This window comes from Amblyomma mixtum, chromosome 7 (genome assembly GCF_055824585.1).
Source record: "Amblyomma mixtum isolate Tamu chromosome 7, ASM5582458v1, whole genome shotgun sequence".
Classification (NCBI taxonomy): domain Eukaryota; kingdom Metazoa; phylum Arthropoda; class Arachnida; order Ixodida; family Ixodidae; genus Amblyomma; species Amblyomma mixtum.
The window spans coordinates 64,561,192-64,586,786 of record NC_143018.1 but is presented as its reverse complement, the minus strand read 5'-3'; the positions used below and the strand labels follow the sequence as shown (position 1 = coordinate 64,586,786).

General features: G+C 47.9%; 1 protein-coding gene across 1 annotated transcript in view; it reads left to right on the top strand.

The window, feature by feature from the left end:
- Window positions 1–383: 383 nt before the first annotated feature.
- Window positions 384–25,595, top strand: part of LOC149336308 (uncharacterized) — a 42,905-nt gene continuing 17,693 nt past the window's right edge. Inside the window, exons 1-7 of the mRNA XM_089554115.1 lie at window positions 384–495; window positions 5,034–5,244; window positions 11,406–11,661; window positions 15,851–15,983; window positions 16,050–16,102; window positions 16,171–16,396; window positions 20,704–20,856. Coding sequence (XP_089410241.1) covers window positions 5,037–5,244; window positions 11,406–11,661; window positions 15,851–15,983; window positions 16,050–16,102; window positions 16,171–16,396; window positions 20,704–20,856 — 1,029 coding nt within the window. The 5' untranslated portion in view covers window positions 384–495; window positions 5,034–5,036. The remainder of the gene's footprint in view (window positions 496–5,033; window positions 5,245–11,405; window positions 11,662–15,850; window positions 15,984–16,049; window positions 16,103–16,170; window positions 16,397–20,703; window positions 20,857–25,595) is intronic.

Here is a 25,595-nt window from a genome sequence, read left to right as displayed (position 1 = left end):
CGGGACATTAAACTCTCATAAAGCAAACACTCGGTCACGGTTTAAAACAGGAGAGAGGAATGTCTTTTCAAGCTCTTTTATCATCCGTATACGCAACGAACGTAACGCTGAAAAGCAAGCTGTCCCGTTTATATCTTTCCGCCCAGCGCCTTGCCTAGTTACACTCCACTTCTCCTCTGGATATATTCCTTTTCGCCAAGCTTGGCGTAACAGCCACAGTACACGAAAGTATCAGGACGCTTGTTGCGCATGCGCAACTGATTCTTGTTCGATGAACACCGACAATGCCGCCACTAAAGACCGATATCTGCATCCATCAAGGCTCAAGATATCTTGGCGGCAGTGGAAACGCCTACCGAATGATAGCCGGCATTTGCTCTGTCGGCACCATTACCTACGTCCACGGCACCGCAAGCACGTCTGTGTTAAACGTTTCTACCACGGAGATATTCTTCTCACCGAGGGTCTGGATACGGCGGGGCTCAGACAGCAAAGGTAGGCATAATTACGCGAGCTATTTTTGATGTCATTTAAGTACCTGAACACCGCTGGAGAAGAGGTTTCTTTGAGTACTGAAGACACTTCTCCGTGCTAGTTATTGCGGCTCGGTGTGCCAACTTAAGGCGCAGAAAGAACACGGCAAAAGACGACGCTAGCTTTTTACCTTCCTGCTGTTAAATTCCATGGTTCTAGAAAGCCGTCCTGCTATTATTGACAGGGGTTAATGTCTTCGAAAGCGTTTCGTCTAAGCTTCGGTGGACTACAAAACTCCATTTTAAAAGCATTCACATTTTGAGGGCATTGCTTCTATGCCCCCTCTCCCCCCCCCCCCCCCCCCCCCCACCCCCCTTCGCGAAAAAGATAATTTTTATAACTGACAAATTCGCGTTATGTTGCATGACCGTCACAGCATAGACTATGCAGTACCTATACATTGATAGATATTGTCCTATATTTTATTTCAGGTCCGCCGAATTGAACGTTAGGTGCGTGAGTAAGCCAGTGTGAGGTTATTGAATATAGGCGGGATGTGTCTTGCTGGGAGGCTTACACAATTCGAAGAGTTGCACGAAGATACAAATACTAGCGTTGGCACTGTGTCGTCCATTATAGTACATTTTTATTCCGGGCTGCTCTTTACATTTAGTCTGAAGTCACGCATTTATGCGGCTAGCAAAATGCCACAAAGGCCATGGCTTCACTCTTCCTAGCTGTATTCGGAGTTGAAGCCTTGTCAATTAGCTTGCAAGTATGGTTTGGTTTATTGGGGTATAACTTCCCAAAGCGACTCAGGCTAGGAGAGGCACAATTTGGAAGCATGAATTGTGATATGTGCTAAAGAGTGTCTCCGCTGCCAGCGGTGCTGCATGGGCGGGCTATAAACAACGAATTTTCTGCCCTTGTTTAGAATTTTTAGTTCTTAATCAGTCCAGTGTTATGGGTTCAAACGGAAGATATACTGCTCCTAACTCTCTTTATTGTTTTGACTCTGTCTTAGTCTGAACCTTGGCACTTAATTTCTGGAAGATTGTTATTTGGTCCTATTCTAGTAAACTCTTTAGCTCTTGTTATATATTTTCGCATATGTACAGCTGCAACGGAAACAGATTAGCACAAGTTACTCATGACCGGAGCGGAAAAATTGCGAGACGCGGCGCTATTGTAGCCGCGTGCGCAGATAGCGAGAGTGCCTGGCACATTCCATTTTCCAAAGACGGGTGGCCGACAGAAAGCAGCCCATCCGTAAGCAGGCACTCCCACACGTTACTTTTGACAGTGCATCCCCAGCACATTTTAAAAGGAAAATGGTGATAAAGATAACGTTGCTCGCCACGCTAGCACAAAAAAATAAATAAAACGAGATTACGTGCTTAGCCGCCTTAGCACATGGTTTGGCTGATAAGACATCTACAGGCATTCGTTTAAGATGTTGCATTTCCGATGGGTGAATGTCTAGGTGGGCTGCTTTCTGCCGGCCACCCCCGCTTTAGGAAATGGAATGTTCCTGGTACTCTCGCTATCGGCGTACTCGGCAACAATAGCGCCGCGTGTCGCAATTTTTTCGCTCCGGTCATGATTCACTAGTGCAATTCTTTTGCCGTTGCAGCTGTACCAAGCAAAATTGATTTTGCTAGTGCGCCTTGTGCGAACCTAAGCAACGCTACTGAATGCCTGAATCGGATAATGATTACTGATTGCACTAAGCGCCAAGAAAAAGTTTTATTAATGAAAAAGATTATGCCGTGCACACCCGGCAAATTTAAACGTCGCGTGACCGTCTTCACGCCGTGGCTGCCGCCTGATGATGGCTACGATAATATAAATAGGGCCTTTTATTATTGGAATGCATTGCTACATTCCTGATGCACCGTAAGGAATCATACGCAAACGGCAGTCTTTCAGCCTTGCCAGTCAATGCCAATGACTTTTGGTCCGCCTGTCTTTGCGTGAAGCCTCCTTTGTGGAGTCGTCGCACAAAATCGTCGTTCGGAGCCGCCGCGGTGGCTAAGCGGTTATGGTGCTCGGCTGCTAACCCGAAAGACGCGGGTTCGATCCCGGCCGCGGCGGCTAGAATTTCTTTGGAGGAGAAATTCTAGAGGCCCGTGTACTGTGCGTTGTCAGTGCACGTTAAAGAACCCCAGGTGGTCGAAATTTCCGGAGCCCTCCACTACGGCGTCTCTCATAGCCTTAGTTGCTTTGGGACGTTAAACCCCATAAACTAAACTAAAATCGTCGTTCGTGGCCTACCACGCAGTGGACTGTCATGATGAAAGGATTTGCAGCAGATACAACAACTATGAGTATATCCTGTTATACCGTTGCAATGCGGTTAAAGCATCTAGGCTCATCAGCAAGGTGGTCTTCATATTATTGCAGTGCCAACCACGCATATGCCCAGTGCGATGTCGCGCCGAACAGTTTGTTCCGATACTGTTAATGCATGTTAGCAAATAAAAGAAAGCTGTGGAGGGCACTTAAGGCTGCTTGCATGCTTTGAATGGGAAAGTATCTTCTCATGGCGAGTTCTGTTGCGTGGTTGAGTAAAGGTTTCCTGTAGTGTGTTTCTGATCTTCCCTTGACAACCAGTCCACAACCATTCAGGGCCTCCGCTGTGGCTCAGTGATTATGGCGCTCGGCTACTGACCCGAAAAACGCAGGTTCGATCCCAGTCACGGTGGTCGAATTTCTATGGAGGCGAAATTCTAGAGGCCCGTGCACTGTGTGGCGTCAGTGCACGTTAAAGAACCCCAGGGGATCGAAATTTCCGGAGCCCTTCACTACGGCGTCCGTCGTAGCCAGAGTCGCTTTGGGACGTTAAACCCCAATAAACCAAGAAACCACAACCAATCGGAACTTCGTGCTGTGTAGCTACGGGATCACTATTGTGGCGAGTGGCGACCAGCATTACGTACACGTGTTTTCGTTTAAACAACTGTACCTTCCATTGTTTTCTTTTCACGATCACAACTTTATTTTTTGCATTGATTAATTGAGAGTCGTTTAGTTTGAAGAGCACAGCACATGGCCGCTGTGGGGGTAAAAGAGATAGAGCATTAGTCCCATATCACGGTCCGAGTCGATGTACTATCCATTAAGCTGCGGCCGGAGCCGATCAGAGGAGCAGTTATCGGCATCCCAAGACCGACCTGAACAGGCTGCTTTGGGTCCCACAAGCAATAAACAGGAGCTGTTTGTCTCCAGTGTCTCCAGCATACAAATTACCGTACCGCGCTGGTCAGGGATTTTTTTAATTCATATTTTTTCCTTTCGTTTCTAATGGCACACCTACTCATGACTATACATTCGTAAGGCAACGCGTACTCTAGATTCACCTTCGTTCGCCAAGAAGCAACGCGGTTTTGTGGCCTGCAGATTGCCTGCTCGCCTCGCAATATGAAGACTCTTGGTTCAATTCCCTGCTCCTTCGCAATAAATTTTGTTCTTCTTTGCTGATGACGTCATCGGCCTTCCCTACCGATCAGCCAGATAACGCTTTAGCATTCAAAGGTGGCGTGCAGAACCGTGCACACCTCTGATACCTGCTCGCAGCAGAAGCTGGATTTCAGCTACCATTAAAAAAAAAAGCTGCCGACACACTCTGCTAGCGCATGTGTTATGGACACCTGGGCGTATGCTTCTTACGTTTGAAATGTCGCGACTGCAGCCCGTATCGGTGCCTCAGTGGCTCTGGCGTTGCGCTGTGGAGTCCCAGTTTGAGGAATTGAATCCCGAGGAAATTAAAAACTGCCCAAAGTAGTGCGCGATACTGCGCAAATATGGATCCTCCACGGACAAGTGGGGCTTAGTCAAAGTCTCTGTACTACGCCGGCTCCCTGTAGGGAACACGTGGACAAGCTCAAATTGGGCTTGCTTCTGTTGATCCCACTTTTGCCCCATGTAGACTTTAGAAGGACCAACTGCTTCCACATTCCTGTATCCAGGCCATATGAGTCCCTCGTGGCGTTGTCGGGTGCAGACGCAGCGAAAGTCTAGACTTTGTGCAGATGAAATCTCGAAAGTGCTGTAGGTCCTGCATGGGCCGTGGCAGAGCGGTAAAGCGGGCTAAAATTTCGGATTGACGAAAAAGGTTTGCAAGGGATCGGAACAGTAGAAATTTGGTCATTGGAAGGTTGCAAGGTGACTTAATCAGCAATAGGATTGTAAGTGCATAAAGGAAATGAACTGGGCGGAAAAGAAAACTGAGGTAATTAGTTTTCATTCGAACCCCTGAGATCATTTCGGCAAGTTCGTACGGCTTTGTTATAGCGGTGCTTTAAGTGTACGTCGTGCGGGCCTTTACGTAATGATTGTTACTGTGACGAAGGAAACAGTGTTCGTGTAGGCGTGGGCAAGAGGAACCGCTGACGGGATCCATTAAGGCTGTCACGTCGTACCTTAACCCTCACACCTTAACATAATACCTTAAAAAGCTGCAAGTTCGCTTTGTACACGGTTGAGTGTGTACATAGAATGTCAGTATAAACGGCGGCGCTTAAGTGCAACTCGATTTTTATTCCCCGCTTGATTTGCAGAGCATGGTACCCTCATCTAAGAAGAACCAGCGCTCGGGAGTCATCAATGCAAAGTACATAGAGACGCTTCGGAACTTGTGCATATTCAGCAAACCTTCCGCTAAGGATATCAGCGGCATCTTGAACGAGTTAAACCACACTCTCAGCAGGGAAGCGTCCACGCAATCTACCTGGTCATCTCGTGGTGCCAGGAGCCGTCGTGGTTACCCCGGTAAGGAATGTTCCTTCCCTTGGGCGAACTGTTGTCCTTACTGTGCTAAAGAAAGCTGGTTTTGAGCTTCCGCCAAAGCGGTAGCCTCAAAAAAGTAGTTATCATCCATACGAAGGACTGTGGAATGATGGTTTTAAAAGAAATAGATTAAACCAATGTAAGGGTACGGGAAGAGACCAACATAGATTAGAAGACTGACCAGAGAATGCTTTTCTTTAAAAAAAAGGTGAAATGATTGTAGTTGGGACCAAGGTGTCGAACCGGATTTTCTTCGCGTTCGGTCCAAGTTCTGGTTTCCGCCATTCAGGTTCAGCTCCAGAGTTGGCTCCGGAGCGACATGCCGCTCGTCGATGGGTTTTAATCAGCCTCGTTATGTTGTTTACTTTTTTCTCTTGCATGGTATGTAAAATAAAAATGCAGTATTTGTTTATTGCAAGATGTATTCACTTTAACCGCTCTAATTTACTCTCCGCGACAAAAAGATTCCAATTTACGGCAAGAGTCATAATATCTAGGTATTTAAAAAATTGGTGCAAATCGGCTATGTATACACTAAAATCCATCTGATGACGTACGAAAGGTGAAAATCTAGTGGATTTTGCATCTACAAACGCTCCAGCTACAGCAGGTTCGTAGATCCCGTCGCGCGAGTAATAGGCGTTCCTTGAAACTCGTGTCCGTCGGGAATTTCTCCTACGCGAAGTACTTACCCGGGTGCCATCAGGGCCGCATCATGAGCCCTCTACGTAGCCTCACACTATTGTAAACGGAAGCGTGCCTGTATCAGCAGCTATATACAGACTCCTTCAGTCGCTCCGAAACTGACTTGCCAGTCACCCCCTTACCTTCCTGCCCACCTCCAACATGCATATTAGAATCGCACAGCACAGCATCGCACAGCACGGCTGTACACAGTGCCGAATCGGCTCGGAACGGTCCGTTTGGATCGTTCCGGCTCGGGTTTGGTTCCAGGATGGCGAAAAACTAAGGGGTTTGGTTCCTGTTCTGGAAAAAAAATATGGGTTCGGTTCCGGTTTCGGTTTCAGGTTTGGTTCTGGTTCGAAGCCCTGGTTGGGACACTTGATAAAAAGAACAGGCTATCAGTTGGATTAAAAGAGGGTATTCCAAGCAACAAAAAACTCAACTGAGACTGCAGAGAACGAGACGAGGAGTTGAGATTAGGACACATGCTTCGGTGAAAAGAACACGGCTTGTACTGCACAGATCCAAGCGGAAATCTGCGGATGACGCTTTTGGCCAGCAATACATGTAACGTGTCGCTTAGAGCACGAAACAACGAAAAAAACTCAGAATCGGCAAGGAATGAAGAACACACTTTGCTATCGCCTGATTATTTTATTCCGCCAGCCGGCGAGAGTGTTTTGCTATCTATTCCTAATTGGCGCCATGTTTTTCACTGGGTTTCTTGTTCTTAGAGGCACAAACGTGCCGAAGTTTCTGCCTTAACTCAGATAAGAGGTTAGACGATAATGAAAGCTGTACATTGATACGCAGTTCGCTTTTGTTAAGTGTAGTTTTGAGTGCTGTTCCTGCGTGTCTGTTCTATCGCTTGAATCAACAAAGCCCAAGAAACTGGCGCAGTTTACAAAGAAAGACGTAACATGGTAAATGATTTACTCGCGTTCCATTCGTGAACCGCACTGCCACGAAAGTCATGAGGGGGAAAAAGGAGATTGAAGGCAACGCAGGCCACCCTGTGCGGGACGAAATAAGGTAATTCGCCGCGGGTGATTAAATTTTGTATACGTCGACGAAAGAAAGGATTTTACAGTCGGAATCACTTTTCACCTCGTTTTTATTTATTTTCGAACCGGCCACAAACTGCTGTTCTGCATAGACTCCGGTGTGTCATGATGCAGAAGGGGCCCCGAGTATAATTCGCACAGTATACGTACTGTAATGGCCGCAATGAATAACGACGGACGTTGAATGTGCAGCTGAGTGTTTCTCCAGGAGCATGAAAGGTCGACAGTCCAGCACCTCCACTAGAGCTAGTCTGGTGGAGAGAGCGCAGTAGACAGCTGAGAAGCAGACAGAGCTGAAGGTTAAACTAATCAGTTATTGGGCTGCCTTGCGCGCGCAAAGAACTCAACAACTCAGACGCGGCAATAGCAAAAAGTGCGCTGGGCGGACGTCGAAGAACGGAATTACCGCTGCTCTCAGCCGTACTCAATTTAAAGCTTAAAGAACTTGCGAGACAAAACACGAAAGGCAATAGCAACAATCTCAAAAAATGTAGGAGCAGTCATTCCTGGCTGTGATCATTCGAGACAAATCTACCATCCTGCATCATAAACAAATCGATAAAGACGTGTTCCGAAAGCTCTGACCATGAACAAAGAAACAGTACAAAGTTTCGTGGCATTGCATTTAACAATGGATGAAGGGCGCCACCAAAGCAGGAGGTGTACTATTCAGTCGTTCCTATAGTGAGGCTCTTACTACCCCCCCAAAACATCGAAATCACCATAGAGATTAGGAGATGTGTGGCGCTTCTGTAAGAACCTTACTGCTACCACCGGCCGAAGTTGCCGGAATATGTTCGACAAAAGCATTTGTTGGGCGAGTTGGTGTTTTTGATGATCCATAACTACAGCGCAAACGACAGGACAGAGATGAAGAAGGGACACCACACAGCGCTGACTCACAACTAAAGTTTATTGGATGCCAGAAGGTATAAATACCTCCCTGGCGGCCAGAAAGAATGCAGTCGACACTTACATGCGTGACTGACATAATAGTGTACCAGTCATATGCCGCCAAGCAAATCACATGCGCGAGAATACAATATAAGCAGTGACAGAATACAATATAATCAGTGAGCAAGCACTTGTCAAAATTCGCAATCAAGGTATCTTCTTTCTTTTTCTGACAACGCGACAGATGAAGCACTGATGCATTCTTCCGAGAGCCTACCTATTAAGTGAGCTTCAATGATCTCCCTTGCTAACGAGTCACGGTTCTTTTCTAACACTGCACTTTCCTGATAGTTTGGCGCACAGACGTAGGTGTCATCGTCATCTTCATTGCCTTTGCAGTGCCTGCAATGTTTCGCCACGTGGCCAGAGATAGCGACACGGGAGACATTATACTCATGCTCTCTGAGTCTTTCGTTTAAACATCGGCCGGTTTGGCCGATGTATCGCTTACCACAAGACAGTGGCAGCGAATATATCACCCCTTCCTGGCAAGGCACGAACTGTTTTGCGTGCTTTATCGGGCACTTGCGCGATTCTTTAATCTCTGAATTGACATTCTTAATCAGGCTGGACAGTCGTTTGGGCGCCGAAAAGACGACATCAACGCCTGCATGTTTTCCGATTCTTTTCAGATTGTGCGACACTTTGTGAAGATATGGCACCACAACAATCTTCCTTTTCTTCGTCTCTTTCGTACATTTACTATTTTAGTGACGTGTTCCTAGCAGCACGAGACAGAAGCATGAAAGAGCGATTTGAAGGTTCCAGAGTTTGTAGCATTTTTAGATTTGTTGATGACTACCTTGTGTTTTTAGATTGTGACAACCTCGATTTCGAGCAGCAATTCCCTGACGTCCTTTCGGTGTTCTCAGAATGCCTCACACCATTGGTTTTAACACACGAAGTACCATTGAATGATTTTATTAGGTTTTTAGATCTTTCGCTTCATTTCAGTCCATCTCATGTTTGTTGGGCTTATGAGCCCCGTGCTGTTAAGCCCATCTTGCCGTTTTCATCAGCTCACTCCAAGCTGGTGAAGAGAGCAATTGTACATACGGTTTTTAGCAACACAGTCAACAAATCCTGTGAACACAGGTTGAAGCATAGCTTCAGCAACCAAGTAGACCGCCTGGCAAAGGCAGGCTACCCGTCTGAATTATTAGTTTCCGTGGCAGGAAAACTACTGGAAAAGTTAAAATCAAAAGGAAATAGTAAATGTACGAAAGAGACGAAGAAAAGGAAGATTGTTGTGGTGCCATATCTTCACAAAGTGTCGCACAATCTGAAAAGAATCGGAAAACATGCAGGCGTTGATGTCGTCTTTTCGGCGCCCAAACGACTGTCCAGCCTGATTAAGAATGTCAATTCAGAGATTAAAGAATCGCGCAAGTGCCCGATAAAGCACGCAAAACAGTTCGTGCCTTGCCAGGAAGGGGTGATATATTCGCTGCCACTGTCTTGTGGTAAGCGATACATCGGCCAAACCGGCCGATGTTTAAACGAAAGACTCAGAGAGCATGAGTATAATGTCTCCCGTGTCGCTATCTCTGGCCACGTGGCGAAACATTGCAGGCACTGCAAAGGCAATGAAGATGACGATGACACCTACGTCTGTGCGCCAAACTATCAGGAAAGTGCAGTGTTAGAAAAGAACCGTGACTCGTTAGCAAGGGAGATCATTGAAGCTCACTTAATAGGTAGGCTCTCGGAAGAATGCATCAGTGCTTCATCTGTCGCGTTGTCAGAAAAAGAAAGAAGATACCTTGATTGCGAATTTTGACAAGTGCTTGCTCACTGATTATATTGTATTCTGTCACTGCTTATATTGTATTCTCGCGCATGTGATTTGCTTGGCGGCATATGACTGGTACACTATTATGTCAGTCACGCATGTAAGTGTCGACTGCATTCTTTCTGGCCGCCAGGGAGGTATTTATACCTTCTGGCATCCAATAAACTTTAGTTGTGAGTCAGCGCTGTGTGGTGTCCCTTCTTCATCTCTGTCCTGTCGTTTGCGCTGTAGTTATGGATCGGAATATGTTGCTGTGACAGACTACGCGACCAGGGAACTTTTGGCGTCCCCTTTCACGTGTACACACGTGACTTGTGCTAGCGAATTTCATCATCTTAATGATTTAAAAATTTTCCATACAATAACCGAATATAGAGGCTAGCCTACGTAGAGTGAAACTGTTTCGCACAAAAATATCACCAGCAGACTGTTTACGCAAGCGAAACAGGCTGAAGAGGTGCTAAATGCTCAACATCGACCATACGGGACTCTGTATTGGAGGAACAGAATGGGTGATACCTTCGGCCATTTAGTCTAGGCAGAGTCAAATGAGGCGCTTCTCGCAATGTAGCAGAACTAAACCCACTATGCAAGCATTCCAGTGAGAAAACAGCGCCACGCAGCACGCATCCTGCGGAAAATGCAACTAGCTTTAGTGACAACAGTCGAATATAGAACTAGTGGCGTCTACTAAGTATCGATAGCACAGAATCCGATCTTACATATGAAGGTCAGTTCTCTCGTGTCGGTCGAAAGAGTTCAAAAATTTCTTGTGGAATGAGGGTAAGGTGCACTGATAAGTAACGCTGAAGGATGAATGAGCAAAGCAGATTTTGTATTTGGCGTGCCTCAGTATTGTTTTAGCCTTCCCGAAGAAATTAGCTACCGCCGAGCACTTTATTCTTGCTAGCGTAAGCGTGAAGTGATTACCGTTCAAAAGATTCCAATGTCGCGAACCGGGTGTACCCTTGCCGCTGCCAGTGCAGGAGCAACACCGAGGGTAGAAAGACTCGAGACACAGAAACTGCAGCATAGATGGTAGGTGGATCGCATACCTGGCTAAACCATCGTGTGTGAGGCGCGGTGCTCATAGCCTCCAAGATTTCAGCTATTTCAACATGACAGTGCAGGTTCTGCAAGCTTATTTAAGCTTCGAGTGATTGTAAGCTTTAGATGCACAAGCACCCTGCTGAACCATTGAAGTACGAAATTCAGGACCTTCATCGTACATACTGTGTTGCAGAACCGGATCAGTCCTTGATGCAGGCCATTAAATTTAATTCCTAAGATTCAAGGGCAGCTTTAGCCAAAGAGCGCAATGACAAGATACTTTTCTTTACACAAACAGGAGTCGGAGACATGTGCAAACTCCCCTACAGTTTCACCCTCAAGAAGCCGAGCACCGGGCCTGGGGAAAGCTTTTACTTATCGCATCACCGGGACGTAGCCGGCGGCACTGGGGTTTGAACCCCGCACCTCTCCCATGAGAGGTGGAAGACCAAGCTTCTGGCCACCCCTGCAATTTATGATGCAGTTATAGAATGATTTGCGAGCACGACTAATAAAGTAAAGCCACGTATCGTATTGGTGACAGGCGCTTCTGAAACGAACATAATCACTTTCAGCATTTCTTTCAAACTCTGTCGCAGCACTTCAAGGCCGCAGCGAAGACCAGGAGCCCTTCGACCGACCCTGCACGTGCGAGCCCGGTGAGGAGCAGTGCTGGCTTGTGTCCGAGCTGGAAGCATGGAACCGGGTGCTCTCCCGCAACTACATCGAGCTGCACGAACACTCCTGGGGTGAACTGGCCCTGCAGGGGTTCAAATGTCCCGAGAGCAATGACCCGGGAATCCGTGATGTCCTCATGACCTCCTTACTCATTAACGTGCTTCTGCGGCAGCACAGGCGAGTGGCGCATGATATACCCGTCACGAGCTTCGTTTTATATTGTTGTATGCCAGAGGAGGGATGGGGTTGCATATCCTATCGTCACGCTTTTCTACTCCAGCACTTAATGCACGCCGCGTTGACTGCGAATACATTCGAGGATTTGGGCCAAATGAGCTCTTACTTGAAATTTGTGCTTAGTCGTGGGAAGCAATGTCGAGGAGGAGGATGCTAAGAGGAAACTAATCGCGATATGGCGACCAAAGGACACCAGAGCCGAGTACTGCACGTCCCCGCTTTATATGGGTCGTTCTGTGAGACGTGCAACCAAGAACTTTGGCTGCTGACCGGAAGGCACTGATATAAATCGGCGTGCGGAACAAGTAGAACACGAATTCAAGGGCAAGAGCTCAATCAAGGGTGCTGCTCACCACTTTCGTTTCATACGACGTCAGTGACTCGTAATCTTAAAAGAACGCGTGAGACCTTCGGCACATTCTGTGGTGTAAATTGTTAAAGCTATGCAAGTACACAACGGCTCAGTGAAGCAGCTGGCCAGTTATAGTCGCCTGATCGTTGTTTCCCGATGCATTGTTGTGCAGGGCTAAAATTCTTGAAAGCACTACCTATATTCATGATTTATAATAGTGTCGCGAGTGGAAGAAAAAGACGAGGATTGTTTTGGCCGCGCGCCGAAGACGACGTTGCTGCTGGTGGACCTCCCTGTTTTTCTGTGTCTCCCTGTCTTCACCCGTTCTCGCCGCCGGCCTGTACGTCAAGCCGTGACAATATGTCGTGAGGGTAAACTTGTGAGTGGTGTAAGTTTCCGTCCACGCAAGCTGTCAATCAAACCTGGTCGAACAGGGAGGTCCACCAGCAGCAGCGTCGTCTTCGGCGCGCGGCCAAAACACTCCTCGTCTTTTTTGCTAGACTCCGCTAGACTCCGCATCCAACACCAACAGCATGCCGACGCTCGTCGGTACGATCTCCGTCGACGCGACGTACATTTTTACCCTGGAGACAAGGTCTGGGTGTGGACGCCAGTACGCCGTCGAGGTCTGTCCGACAAACTCATAAAGCGGTACTTTGGCCCGTATACAGTTCTTCGCCGCATCGGTGAACTTAACTACGAGGTGCTGCCGGAATGAACACGACCGTCATCACGTCGTTCACCCCGCCCTGACATTGTGCACGTAGTGCGGCTTAAGCCGTATTACGCGCGATGATCGTCTGCCCCGAACTGATTTTCCCTTCTTCTTCTACACTGGCCAGCAGGAGTTTTTGTGCGCGTGTGCGGCTTTCCGCCCTGTGCCGTTGTTTTCGTGTTAGCATCGGGACGATGCTTCTTTATAGGGGGAGGTAGTGTCGCAAGTGGAAGAAAAAGACGAGGAGTGTTTTGGCCGCGCGCCGAAGACGACGTTGCTGCTGGTGGACCTCCCTGTTTTTCTGTGTCTCCCTGTCTTCACCCGTTCTCGCCGCCGGCCTGTACGTCAAGCCGTGACAATATATTAATTAAGCTGCACTTGCTTCACACATGAAGGAATTACAGGACGGGCGCTTATTACAACTAAGTGTATTGAAGCACACACTCGTACATTAGTTTAGAAAGAACGCAGTGAGCACATGCGCATTTATCACCATAAAAATACCTTGTAAATTACTCAGTTTTAGGGGAATCCCCCAAGACGGAGTAGATTTTTACTAAGGGAGTAATTACTCATTGACATCCGCCCAAGCGCAGCCATACGGACACAAGGAAAGTTATTCAGCTTTTTCAGAAACTTCGTTATTAAATAAAAATTGTCCTGCTCCCGGGCTTAAACCCCAGACCAGAACCCAAAACCAGGACGAACCCTAGAAGAAAGAAAAACGTCCTTAAGGCGTTTGCGATCTATCCGAGCACGCTAGCACCAATTTGTCTTCATCGGGCCGGTTTCGGCGCGTTGACGGAGCAGCATGTACAAGGTCTTCCAGCTAACTTTAGCCAGGGTTTAAAAATATACCGCGGCACTCTATGACTACGCGACAAAGTGCGTGTTGCTAGCTATTGTATGGAGCAAGTCGCTCTTTGTTTTGTATTGTGCTTCACTGCATAATTAGTCGAGATTAATTAACCAATTTTGCAAGCAAAGAATATAGGCGACAAATTCCAGTGAAAAAGTTGTAGTGCGGCCCGCAAAACGTCGAACTGAGAAGTTTCTGACTTTCCATCTATGACGTGCTATCTTTTTTTTTCGCTCACTCCACATCCTCGCGAAATAAAAATGCCATGTGACATGCACGCTTGCGCGCTGGCAGCAAGAATCTATACAGTCGGACGGAGATTACACTCAAAACTAACGAGGCCTGGCAGATATGTATCTGCATTCCGTGCAAATTTAATAGCTTGTGAAAGAGCAATTTTTCAGCAAAAAAGATGCGAGCATTATTTCCTGGATTGATCTCTGCATACGATATTGGTATTTATGACCGAGCACGCTGTACCTTCAATGCTGTTTGCCTCTCAAAAACTCGCGGTGACAAAATGGGACGAAAAAAGCTGCAGCTGCCGAGAGGAGTGATCCATTTAGTACCTCGCCCCAGGTTCCCTAACAATGAAAACTTTCTTAAAGCCCCAACCTTTTTAATCAATACCCATTCTATTTGCATTATTGTTCGATGTGTGAAAGCTTTTCCAAACAGAACCAAACAACTGCAGTGCAGCTTTTTATCGAATCGAATACGATCGACACAATTTTTTAATGTAATACTTTGTGTGTATACAAAGCTTGTATCGATAGGAGGACTTTATTTTATAGCAATACCTACTTACGCTGGCTGTCAGCAACGTAGTCTTGCTACATAGTGACATCACCTGGAGAACAAGAGAAACGTGGGATGAGGTCAGCTCGTCGATCACTACACACAATGCATAGCTCTGTTGTCGAGAGACTTTCAGTGGTTGTCCGAAATATTTTAAAGAAAAATCGCTGAAAAGTAGTATGGATCTACTGAGATAGACCAGTAAAAATGCATGACTGGCTTGTTCAGATCAGTCAGAAAACTCAACGTCAGCTTATGCATGCCTAACAAAAAGTGCATGTCAAAAATGATCAGCTATGCCAATAGAATATGGGCGTCACAATGACTTTGACGCACCAATCACAAGAGAGAGGCCACTGTTTTGCCGAGTTTCTCCCAGCTTGTCATTTTCATCGCGAGCCATGGGGTCGTAGCACATGTGTCAACCGGAGAGAATTTACGCACATACTAAATGAGAGGCTCAGTTGAGCTCAGAAGAAGAGCCTGCGTGCGAACTGTACATCTGCTCATCGCGCTGCGGTAACTGTAGCAAGGATCATATATGGCTGAGGCTCATGCACAAAGAGAAATAGTCACTGGGAATGATATACATGGTGATTTATTGGCCGACGTGTCAATAACTGATAGGCACGTGAGTCCAGCTTTAAGGAGCACCGCAGAGATGGAACCAGGTGAGCGCAAGCCCCCCTTTGCACTCACTCCGAGCTCAACGATATATGCCATCTGGTGTCCGAGTTGTGTCGTTTTCGAGTTTTTTTTTTTTTTCACATAACACATTGGCTCCAGTTTATATCGCAGTATTTGAGAGCTTCTCAGATAATTCTCATCACCCTCAAGAACTATTCGGAGCATCGAAAAATTTTAGCGTAGCGTTTTTAATGATGCCAATGTGCGGATTTTCATCTGCAGCCATTAGGCAGGTTTGAGCATTTCCCCAACCCAATTTATTAGCATGCCACTCTGTTTCGTGATAATAGCCCTGCAAATAATTACGCACTAATCACGGCCACTTCACTCCGGAGAAAAGACAGTACGAGAAAGAAAACCTGCTGCTTTGTCATGAACCCAACATGTAAGGTGCACAGCACCCGGCGTGCCTTTTGCCTGGAGTTTCCGAAGCAGTTTATTCAGTGCCCAGAAACACCAGTGGAGTCGAATTTGCGCCATAGCTGTGTGACCGACAGCTACATAGTCATGATTTAGAAAGCAGTGCAGAAACAGAGGTACAGTATCATTATTGGGACCTAGGATAAGAACAAAGATGTTGACAGGAAAATGAGACTGGACAAGTCGTCCTTTCACGTTTTATCTCATACTGATGGCTTTTAACCAACGTTAACAACAATCCCAATAAGAAGCGTCCAAGTTGGCTTCTTTATATGTGTTTTGCTGTCCTGTGTTTCAGGTGTTTAACGCACATTATCCTGAACCAAGCTATTACGAACATCGAGATGGCCATGTTTTGGAATTCCCTGCAGAACGGCGGAGCGGGAGTGCGCTACTTCGACTTCACTTCAGCGAGCGATGAACTCAGCCTGGTGAGCTGAGGAGTAACAAAATATATCATAGCGTCACCGTATACTGCAAGGGTCAACCGCCAACAGCATGCTCAGACCGCTCCAATACGCGAGGCGCCTGGTCCCCCCGTGGCACCCTCGTATGCTCTGTTGGCGCCTGGCAGTATACGATGAAGCTGCAACTAAACTAGCGTTCGTCTTGAAGAAGGACGAACCATCCTAATCTTTGTCTTCCCTTCCTTTCCGTATGTCTCTGCTTCAATCAGCTGCATTGGATGAGCCTGGGCATGTGGTCCCAATCGGCCGTCTGCCTCCCTGCTCTGCACACCCTGCGCGTATCACGAGTCCTTTTCCACGAAGACACGGTGGAGACGCTGGGCGACTACCTAGTGCGCACCACTACCCTCAAGTCCATCGCCTTTCAAAATGTCCAGGTAAGGCTTTCAACTCGCAATCATGTGCATTTTGTAGATTTAGTGGTCTCCTATTTTGCAGTCGAAACCTAGGTAATGAAATAGTTCAAATTTTTACGCAGACATGGGGCTGGCAAAAAGGCATAGAGGTGCACGACGAGTGCAAGCCCCTGATCCCATCTGCCAGTTTGCGATGGCACTTGGTTTGTAAGCGTACAATGAAGCCGAATAGAGAACGCAAAACATAAGTGCACAAGATAGTGCACGACTTTAATGCAAAACCATAAGCTAGCTATCAGTTTATATTACAGCCACACATTGGCAGCGATGAACAAGGATGAATACAGTGAATATAGTATACAAAAAGTTCATAGTTGGGCTGCAACAATGCCTTGGAGGGACAGTAATTACAAAGAAAAACATTCTTTCTAAAGGTTTGAAGTGAAACAATTAACTTGAGCGTGACATAACAGCAGGTTGATGGCTTAGAAAGCCGGAGATTTGGTATGGCCGTTTCTGTGTGCCATAGTATGCGCCTAAGTTTTTTTCAGGTAAGATTCGTATCGCAGATTATAATTATGTCTTTTATAAAGGTACCCGCGGAAAAAGAAAGCGGAGTTGGACAGAATTTGATTGAGTATGTATAGCGCTAGTCTCGTTTTGATAACATTCGAAACATCGCTCCATGTTTGTTAAAAAGTTTAGTACAGTGGCATAGATATTGTGCGTTCTAAAAATGCGCACAACTTACTTTTTTTTAGGCTGTGCAGATTTTTTAATTTCTTTTTTCGTTGTTTCCTAAGCAAAATGGAGTAATTGATTTTCGATAGACAAATTTATAGTGAAGCGGCTTCTTTTTTTACCAGGGAGCAGTGTATGAATGTTTTGTCTTTCTCTGTCTCTTTGAAGTTTAGAAATGAGTATTATAAGTCACAAGATTTCTGATCCGGGTTTATTAACGTGGAGAGACGGAAATATGTCTTCTTGGATAGAAGCTCTAATGAATTTGATGTTACTTATTGAAATGAGTCAGCTTGGAAACGAATTACAATTTCTCTTTAGATATGTTTGTTTCCACTGGCTATAAACTATACACTTAGGTTCCCACGTATTGATGTGAAGGACGGTGCAGGTGGATTGAACTTGGTTTTATTTACTTTCTAATTTAGAGGCGAGTCTGCTTATAACCGCCATTCGCTTAATAAAACTGAATGTAGTGCTATCGATTATGGTAATTCGTCTCAATAGAAAGAGTTAATACAACGAAACACTTCGGCCGCATCACTCGATTATAGCGAACGAGGAGACGCTGCAAACTCTCCCCTTCCGAACTTGAACACGTGCTTGCAGCAAGCACGGAGATCGAAGACCGTCTCTCAGCCCTCGCGACACCTCCCCAGATGGGACGTGTCGATCCAAGAAAAGCAAATGGGTGGCATTGAAAGAGCAAGTAACCACCGGCGTAGCGGAGGTCAGTGGCCTACATGGGCAACCATTGCTTGAGTGTTGGCCGGCATGGCAAAGCATTCCAAGAGGAAGAAGTGCGGTTGGCTCGAGACAAGACCAACTTCGGAAAATGAAGGTACGGCCCATGGTCTGGATCAACTAAGAGCAGCGATTTGAGAATTTTTAATTCCTTTCTGGCCATGCTGGTCATATGGTATGCGTCGCCTGCACAGTCAGCTCCATCTTTTGGGCTGCTGCCACATGTAGTCAGCACCAGACGGCGGTTAGTGAAGCTGATGTTCTTCGCACACATGCGCTACGCTACTTTATTCGCTGCATGGGCATAGCAATGACAGATGGAGCTCTCAATAAAACAGGTGATCAAACGCATGCAGATTTGTTGCAACGTGCTGTTCGTGCATAGCTGGCAAGATGTTTTCTCGGATGAGAATGTTCCTGTGTACAGCAACATATCATGGCCCGTGCTCCGACGAAGCCGTTATGCGCCAAGTACCTTATTGCTAAGAATCCGATTAACGTGGCCGACCTGTCACGAGCTGCTGTGTACGCTTCAAACACAATTGCTATATGCCATGCCTTGGCCATAAGGGTTTCGGCGAGGGGAACATGAAAACCCCGGAGAGCCTGGGAGCCGTGGAAGGGTCTCAACTGAACAAATAGAGGCGCATAGCGCAATGTTTTATAAATAAACCCGACTTTTGGTGGACTTAGTACTTTTTCTGTAATACGTAGAGTTGACTCAACATTAACATCGGATGTAAAGAACGAAATCCACGTGACCGTCAGGTTCGTCATAATTGGGCTCTACTGTACATCGATGAATCCCATGAAGACGACGCTATATAAGCGGCATAAAGTAGCCAGGACAACCTCAACTACAATAACTGCCGTACTACAAATGTTCTGCGGCATGTGACAATTTGTTTTGGTGGAACAAAAAACCCACACTATGCCACATCACATGGGCCTGTCAGAACATTGACGCTGCGTCCAAAATCCAAAGTCCTAGTGCGAAGCAATGCGGAAAAGCTGCTGTCCAGGGACCGCTGCGAAGACCAACACGGTTTAGTACAGTGAGCCCAGCGGGCGGCAGAGGCTAAAGGAGCCCTGGACTGAGGGCAACCGAATATTGATCACAGGTGGCGAAGACCGGCAGAATACTCCGGGAATAACACCAAGGAGGAAGACCTCTGAAGACGCCGCCAAGTCCGTAAAAGTAAAGAATACTACAGTTGAAGTTCTTGCTTCCTTCCTTCGGCGTGAGCCTTTATTCAGAACACACCCCGAGCCGTCGTGTGGATGAAGCCCGTCCAAGGCCGGCCGTCGATCGAACTGGCCAGGAGAGCAAAATGAGATAACGAATTGAGCGGTGGGGATGGGAGAATAAAGGGAAGAAGCAAGGGGAGGAAATGGAGCGACGCTGTTGCCTAGATTGAAAGCAGAAATAAGAAACTCTGGCCAGGAGAGAAAGAGGAGCTGACTATGAAACCAAGGTGGCCAATGGTGAAATAATTCAAGGGAAGGTTATGAAAGGGACAGTGACAAGAGAAAAATAGCATGATTTGAATCTGAAACTCGGGCAGACATGCTACACTCCTCTTGATATCGGAGCCGCGAAGGCCAAGGTCTAATCGGTATGTTTGTCTTTCCTCCAAGCCGGTGCAAGTCGAAGTGAACAGCTTAGTGAGACGAAGCTCAAGATTTCCTTTGCGTGTGGCCGGAGACTCAAAAAAGAAACCAGCCCGCGCGGACGGGGCAGGAGCTGCCGTGCCGCTTTGTACGATTTGTACGGGTAATGCGGAGAACGATCGCTGGTCTCGCGAGGCACGCCGTTGACGTTACCCGGTTTTCGATTGACGGCATAGCCACACTGAGGAACGGCGGGCGACGAAGACCTCGCGACAGAGAGCGGAGCTCGTGTATGTGAACCTGATTGTCCTCTCAACATGCCAACCCCGAGTCTGCGCCTTGCCTGAGCTTATTTACGGGTGGATATTTCTTGTATGGCGTATATTATCGTCATTTTCTAGAGTGGTTATTTTGGCAGGGTTAGAAATGACCCACCTGTGTGGGCGATTAGTTCTCTTTGTCCGGGTGCACATATTGGATATGCCTATGTGCCCCATATTAAAGCGTTTGGCGTCAGTGTATTTTGTTATACATATCCTCTAACTGCGGTGATGGCTTGCTTGTGCTTGACGTCGGCCGCCGTGGATGTGTGGTGTCATGCTTTTATTATGTTTGTGAATGCAATGTGTCAATTGGCTAACTGATGTCAGGTAGATAGGGGAGCCGATGTAACTTTCAAAAGATTTGTTGGTTGCTGCATTTCTAACAGTGGAGATGAAGATATAGAATAAGTCTCGGGGGGTAAGCCTGACATTTTTATGCCAATGCTTAGACCGGAGTGACGCTGATGGCGACGATCGTGGCTGCGTTGTTTCACTACATGTTTTCATAAGCTATTTTATTTCCGTTGTGTCTGTTAAAATACTGCTGATTTCGGAGCCTGCGCTCTCATGACTGATGCATTCATTCAAGAGAAAACTCCTCTAAAGCAGCCATTTTATTTTTTAATAGCAATCAGAAAAGCGTTGAACATGGTATTTTCAAAATTGGAACGAGATGAAAAACAAATTGCAAAACAATTCAGATATTCATATATTTTCTTACGAAACAACTATGGGGAGTTATATGGATAAGCCTGCATACCAGTCGCAGTCCGATTTGCAGGCGAGCAGAGGTGCATGTGACCTCCGGATGCGCTACGCGGTGAGAAGTTCGCCGCAATTCCTCCATGCCCAGTGCCTGCAAATATCAAGACCTTAATACTTGATCTCTGCCATTTATTTCTTCCGCAGGCTAGAGATCAGAACGCTACGGTGTTCCTGGACTATCTGGCTCAAAACAAGACAGTCACAAGCCTCTGGCTGCCAGAACAATTCGTGATGGCTCAGGAGGGACAGGCACTTGCACGTGTCGTGAAAAGCCACGCCGCTCTACAGCGCCTGCAGGTAATATGCAGGGCAGTTTATTTTCTACAACTTCCTCGATTTCCTCTATCACCTGATGTTGCGCCCCCTCACTTTAGAGACCACTAGTGGGCAATGGCTACAAGCAAATGATCATTTTTTGGGGTAGCTATAAAATTGGCAGAGTATTCGACCGTGTACGCCATGTGCTTGGAGTGAGTGAACCGTCATAGGTTTCTGCAAAAACTCCTCCAGTGTAGCAGAAGCCCAGAAGAGAAATGAGAAGCCAATCGTTAAACTTTCTCTTTTGTGTTTATCAGCGAATTAGTGGACTGTCGGACAAATGCCTCGCCCACTGGAGTTTTGATAATGGCAGTCAGAGCGACGAAAACAGGACGCACACAACGCTGTGTGTGCCAGTCCTTGTGCGAGCTTACTTTTTTGCGTTGTGACTACCCTTAATCATAAACAAGCAGCTCGCCCGGGCTTGTACCCTTGTACAATGCATTCCGTTGTCCTTCGCCCTGCGAGACTAAGCTTTCTGAGCAGATTTTTGAATCTCATCCCAAAACATGAGTGTTTTTGCTCAGGCCGCGTTTTGTTTCCGATGGTGTTCACCCGGTTACTCTAAAAGACCACCGGTTACTCTCATCTGGACTTATAGTACTGTACAGCTCCGTTTATATCTTCTTCGTTTCATGCTATATTCCTGCCAGCTTCTGTAAAATGATCTACGCCAGGCTTCCATTTCCACATAAAGTTAACCCTACATGTTTCCTTTCCAATATAGGCGCTGTCTTTAATTTAACGGCTTTCTCCTTAGGCGCTGCTTTCTGGCCGCATAGATGTCTCTGAACAGCCGGCGTGCGGCTACCATGTACTTTATTTTTCAGTGATTCCTCTAACCCGTCTATACGGGTGTTTCACGTAAGATGTTCTGTAGTTTTATGATAGTATTTTTACAGTTAGAGGAGCGCTTTTTTTGGCATAGCAATGTCAGCGGTGAAGCAGCTCAGAATACATATAAGACGTGCTAACTAGTCAGCTGTTTAACTAAAATTGAATGTTCATTTGTTAACTATTACTGTTGGTCCATATTTATTGAGAGGCGCGCAGCCCACCATCATTGATATTGTCACAGAAGCAGGTAGGCAGGGTTATATTTTGCCACAACGTCCAAGCGCCAGCGTCCTGAGCGCGACTACTAGGCGGCGCCAGTAATGCGTCGCGGCATTGCCCCTCCCGGTGGAAAAAGCATCGTCCCGATGCTGCGTGGCGAGGTCAAGCAGAACCGTAGGCTTGACCTAGCGGGCGTGGAAGGGCTTCATCCGGACAACGTGTAAGACTTCCGACAGCGTTAGCCGTCGGGACGTACGAACAGTTCCTTGCGGAATCACTTCGTAGGTTACGTCGCTGAGTTTGCGCAGCACTTCGTACGGGCCGAAGTAGCGGCACAGAAGCTTCTCGGAGCGACCCCGCTGGCGAACAGGAACCCACACCCAGACTTGATCCCCAGGATTGTAAATTACCTCCCTGTGACGAAGGTTATAGCGTTGAGCGTCTTTAACCTGCTGCGTCCGGAGTCTCGTTCGAGCTAGCTGACGGGCGGCCTCAGCGTGCTGGACGAATTGGTCAGCGCCGGCAACTGATGGGAGGGCGACATCGGGTAGTAACATTGCATCCAGCATGGTAACGGCTTCGCCACCGTACACTAAACGAAACGGTGTGCAGCGGGTCGTTTCCTGGACTGCGGTATTATACGCAAATGTTGCATACGGTAGTACCTGGTCCCAGTTCTTATGGTCGCCGTCGACGTACATTGAAAGCATATCGGCGATGGTCTTATTGAGTCGCTCAGTAAGGCCATTCGTTTGAGGATGGTAAGCTGTTGTTCTGCGATGACAAGTGCCACTGAGCCGCATAACTTCCTGGGTTAGAGCTGAAGTAAATGCAGTGCCTCTGTCAGTTAAAACGACCGCAGGGGCACCATGACGAAGGACGAGGTTAAAGATGAAAAAGTTCGCAATATCAGTAGAAGTGCCGCTGGGAAGTGCTTTGGTTTCACAATAGCGGGAGAGGTAATCAGTGGCGACTATAATCTAGCGGTTGCCCAGTGATGACGTAGGGAACGGCCCGAGCAAGTCCATACCGACTTGGTGAAAGGGTACTCGAGGAGGACCAATAGGCTACAGCAGGCCGGCCGGCTTGAGAGGCGGTGTCTTCCGACGTTGGCAATCACGGCACGTCTTAACATAGCGCTGGACAATAGCAGAAAGCTTGGGCCAGTAGTACTTTTGTCGTACGCGAGCCAAGGTCCGTGAGAAACCGAGATGGCCGGCACAAGGCTCATCGTGGCATGCCTGCAAAACGTCGGGACGGAGCGGCGTTGGGACCACCAGCAGGTACTGAATGCCTGTGGAAGCGTAGTTTTTCTTCTAAAGGACGCTGTCCCGCAAGCAGAACGACGACAGGCCACGCGTAAAAAGGCGAGGTGGCGATGAGGCGGTTCCCTCGAGGTAATCGATGAGGGGCCGCAGTTCGGTGTCATCTCGCTGTTGTTGAGCGAGATCAGGCGTCGTAAGAGCGCCGAGAAAAACGGAGTCATGTTTCAAGTGAAGAACACGGGATAGGGGCTCGGGATAGACAGATATTAGTTTGGGCTTAAAAAAAGAAATAAGAAAAAAGTGCCCTGCCCGCACCATCATACGACACAACGGGCTACTCCGGATAGACAGTCAGCGTCACTGTATTTCTTGCTGGACTTGTACACAATAGTGACGTCGAACTCCTGCAAGCGGAGACTCCAGCGGGTTAACCGGCCCGAAGGATCTTTAAGGTTTGCTAGCCAGCAGAGAGAGTGGTGATCACTGACCACTCTAAACGGCCGACCATACAAATACGGCCGAAATTTTGTAACCGTCCACACAATTGCAAGGCACTCCTTTTCGGTAGTAGAGTAATTCGCTTCGGCACGAGGGAGGGTGCGACTGGCGTAAGCAATGACCCGCTCAGCACCATCTTGCCACTGAACGAGAACTGCTCCGAGGCCAACGTTACTGGCATCGGTATGCAATGCTGTATCCGCCTCCTCGTCGAAGTGGCCAAGTATGGGCGTTGTTTGAAGGCGTGTGCGAAGCTCCTCGAAAGCCCTTTGCTGCTCGTCGGCCCAGACGAAAGGTTGGTCGTCCTTTGTTAGACGAGTCACTGGTTCGGCTATCCGGGAGAAGTCATGGACAAAGCTTCTGTAAAATTTCAGAAGCAGGTAGGCAGGGTTATATTTTGCCACAACGTCCAAGCGCCAGCCTCCTGAGCGCGACTACTAGGCGGCGCCAGTAATGCGTTGCGGCAATATTATCACATTTTAGACTTTCGATAATGTAGTTACCTTCGGCGCTAGTACCCAACAGTTCGGTTATTTCGACGAGTTACGTACACTGCAGGTGCTGCTTTGCCTGCAAGCTTCTCGAAAGAACATGCCCTGCTTTGGCGTGATGTAGACAAAATTTGTTGGGGCCCAGAGCTGAGAATAACTGCGTTTTCAGAATTCCAAAAACTATGAATATTGTAACGTGGCGGCCAGCCGAAGAATGAGGTGTGATGAACCATGGACAAGAGATGATTTAATGGCCGCTGGCCTAGCACGAGCGCTCCGTCCAGCGCCACTGCCAGCTTCGTCGTCTTCGTCACACTACCCGGGGCCACCGAGCGTCACCATCGGTGACGAACAGACCGGCGAAATGGTGATGGGCTCCGGAGCATGTTGGGACAGGAAGGAGTAAGTGGTGAGGTGCTGGCCGCCACAGTGGATGAGTCCCGGTCCACGAAGCATCCGGGCCGGAGGGTGCCAGGAGCTGACGGCCGATGTCCGTGGACGCACCGGACGGCAGGGGCAGGGGGGCGGTGTCTTCACGTGTGGTACTTGGGTCGGTCGGGTCTCGGGTCGGTCGGGTCTCGGGTCGGTCGGGTCTCGGGTCGGTCGGGTCTCGGGTCGGTCGGGTCTCGGGTCGGTCGGGTCTCGGGTCGGTCGGGTCTCGGGCCGGTCGGGTCTCGGGTCGTCGTGTCTTGTGGTCCGGGCGGGGGACTGGGCTGGGGTGAGCGGCGCGGTCGGTTCAGGTCGGGCGGGCTGGGGCATGGCCGGGCGGCGCGGACTAGGCACTCACGGCCGACGTCCACGGCAGGCGCAGGACACCGAAGCTCCGGGACCAGGTTCGCAATGAAGAGATCCAGCACCTCGCACCAAATGTAACGTGGCGGCCAGCCGAAGAATGAGGCGTGGTGAACCATGGACAAGACATGATTTAATGGCCGCTGGCCTAGCGCGAGCGCTCCGTCCCGCGCCACTGCCAGCTTCGTCGTCTTCGTCACAACATGATCACTTTGGGGTGACCGCAGTCCGGTAGTCAGGAACACCGCGAAAAAGGACTCCCAAGTTTTAAGCGTGCTCGGCGGGGCGGTTGTGAGAAAAAACACTGCCGCTTTCGGCCGCGCTCAATTTAAAGGAGGCAAGGAAACTTACAAATAACGGGTCAAAAGCAACTACAGAATTTCGGAACAATGGGGAAGCAGTTGAGCGTGGCCGCGATCAATCGAGATAAGTCTGGTCACACCTCGCGTCTCGAATAAAATGATAAAGCCGGGTGCCGGAGTCTTTGAGTATGAACAAACGCTAAAAAGCTTCGCGGCCTTACTTCCCTCTCAAGAAGCATCAGCCCGATGCTTTACAAAAGAAAGAAAAGGGCGCAAAAATTAAACTCGGGGGAGAGAAAAATAAGCACTGTGAA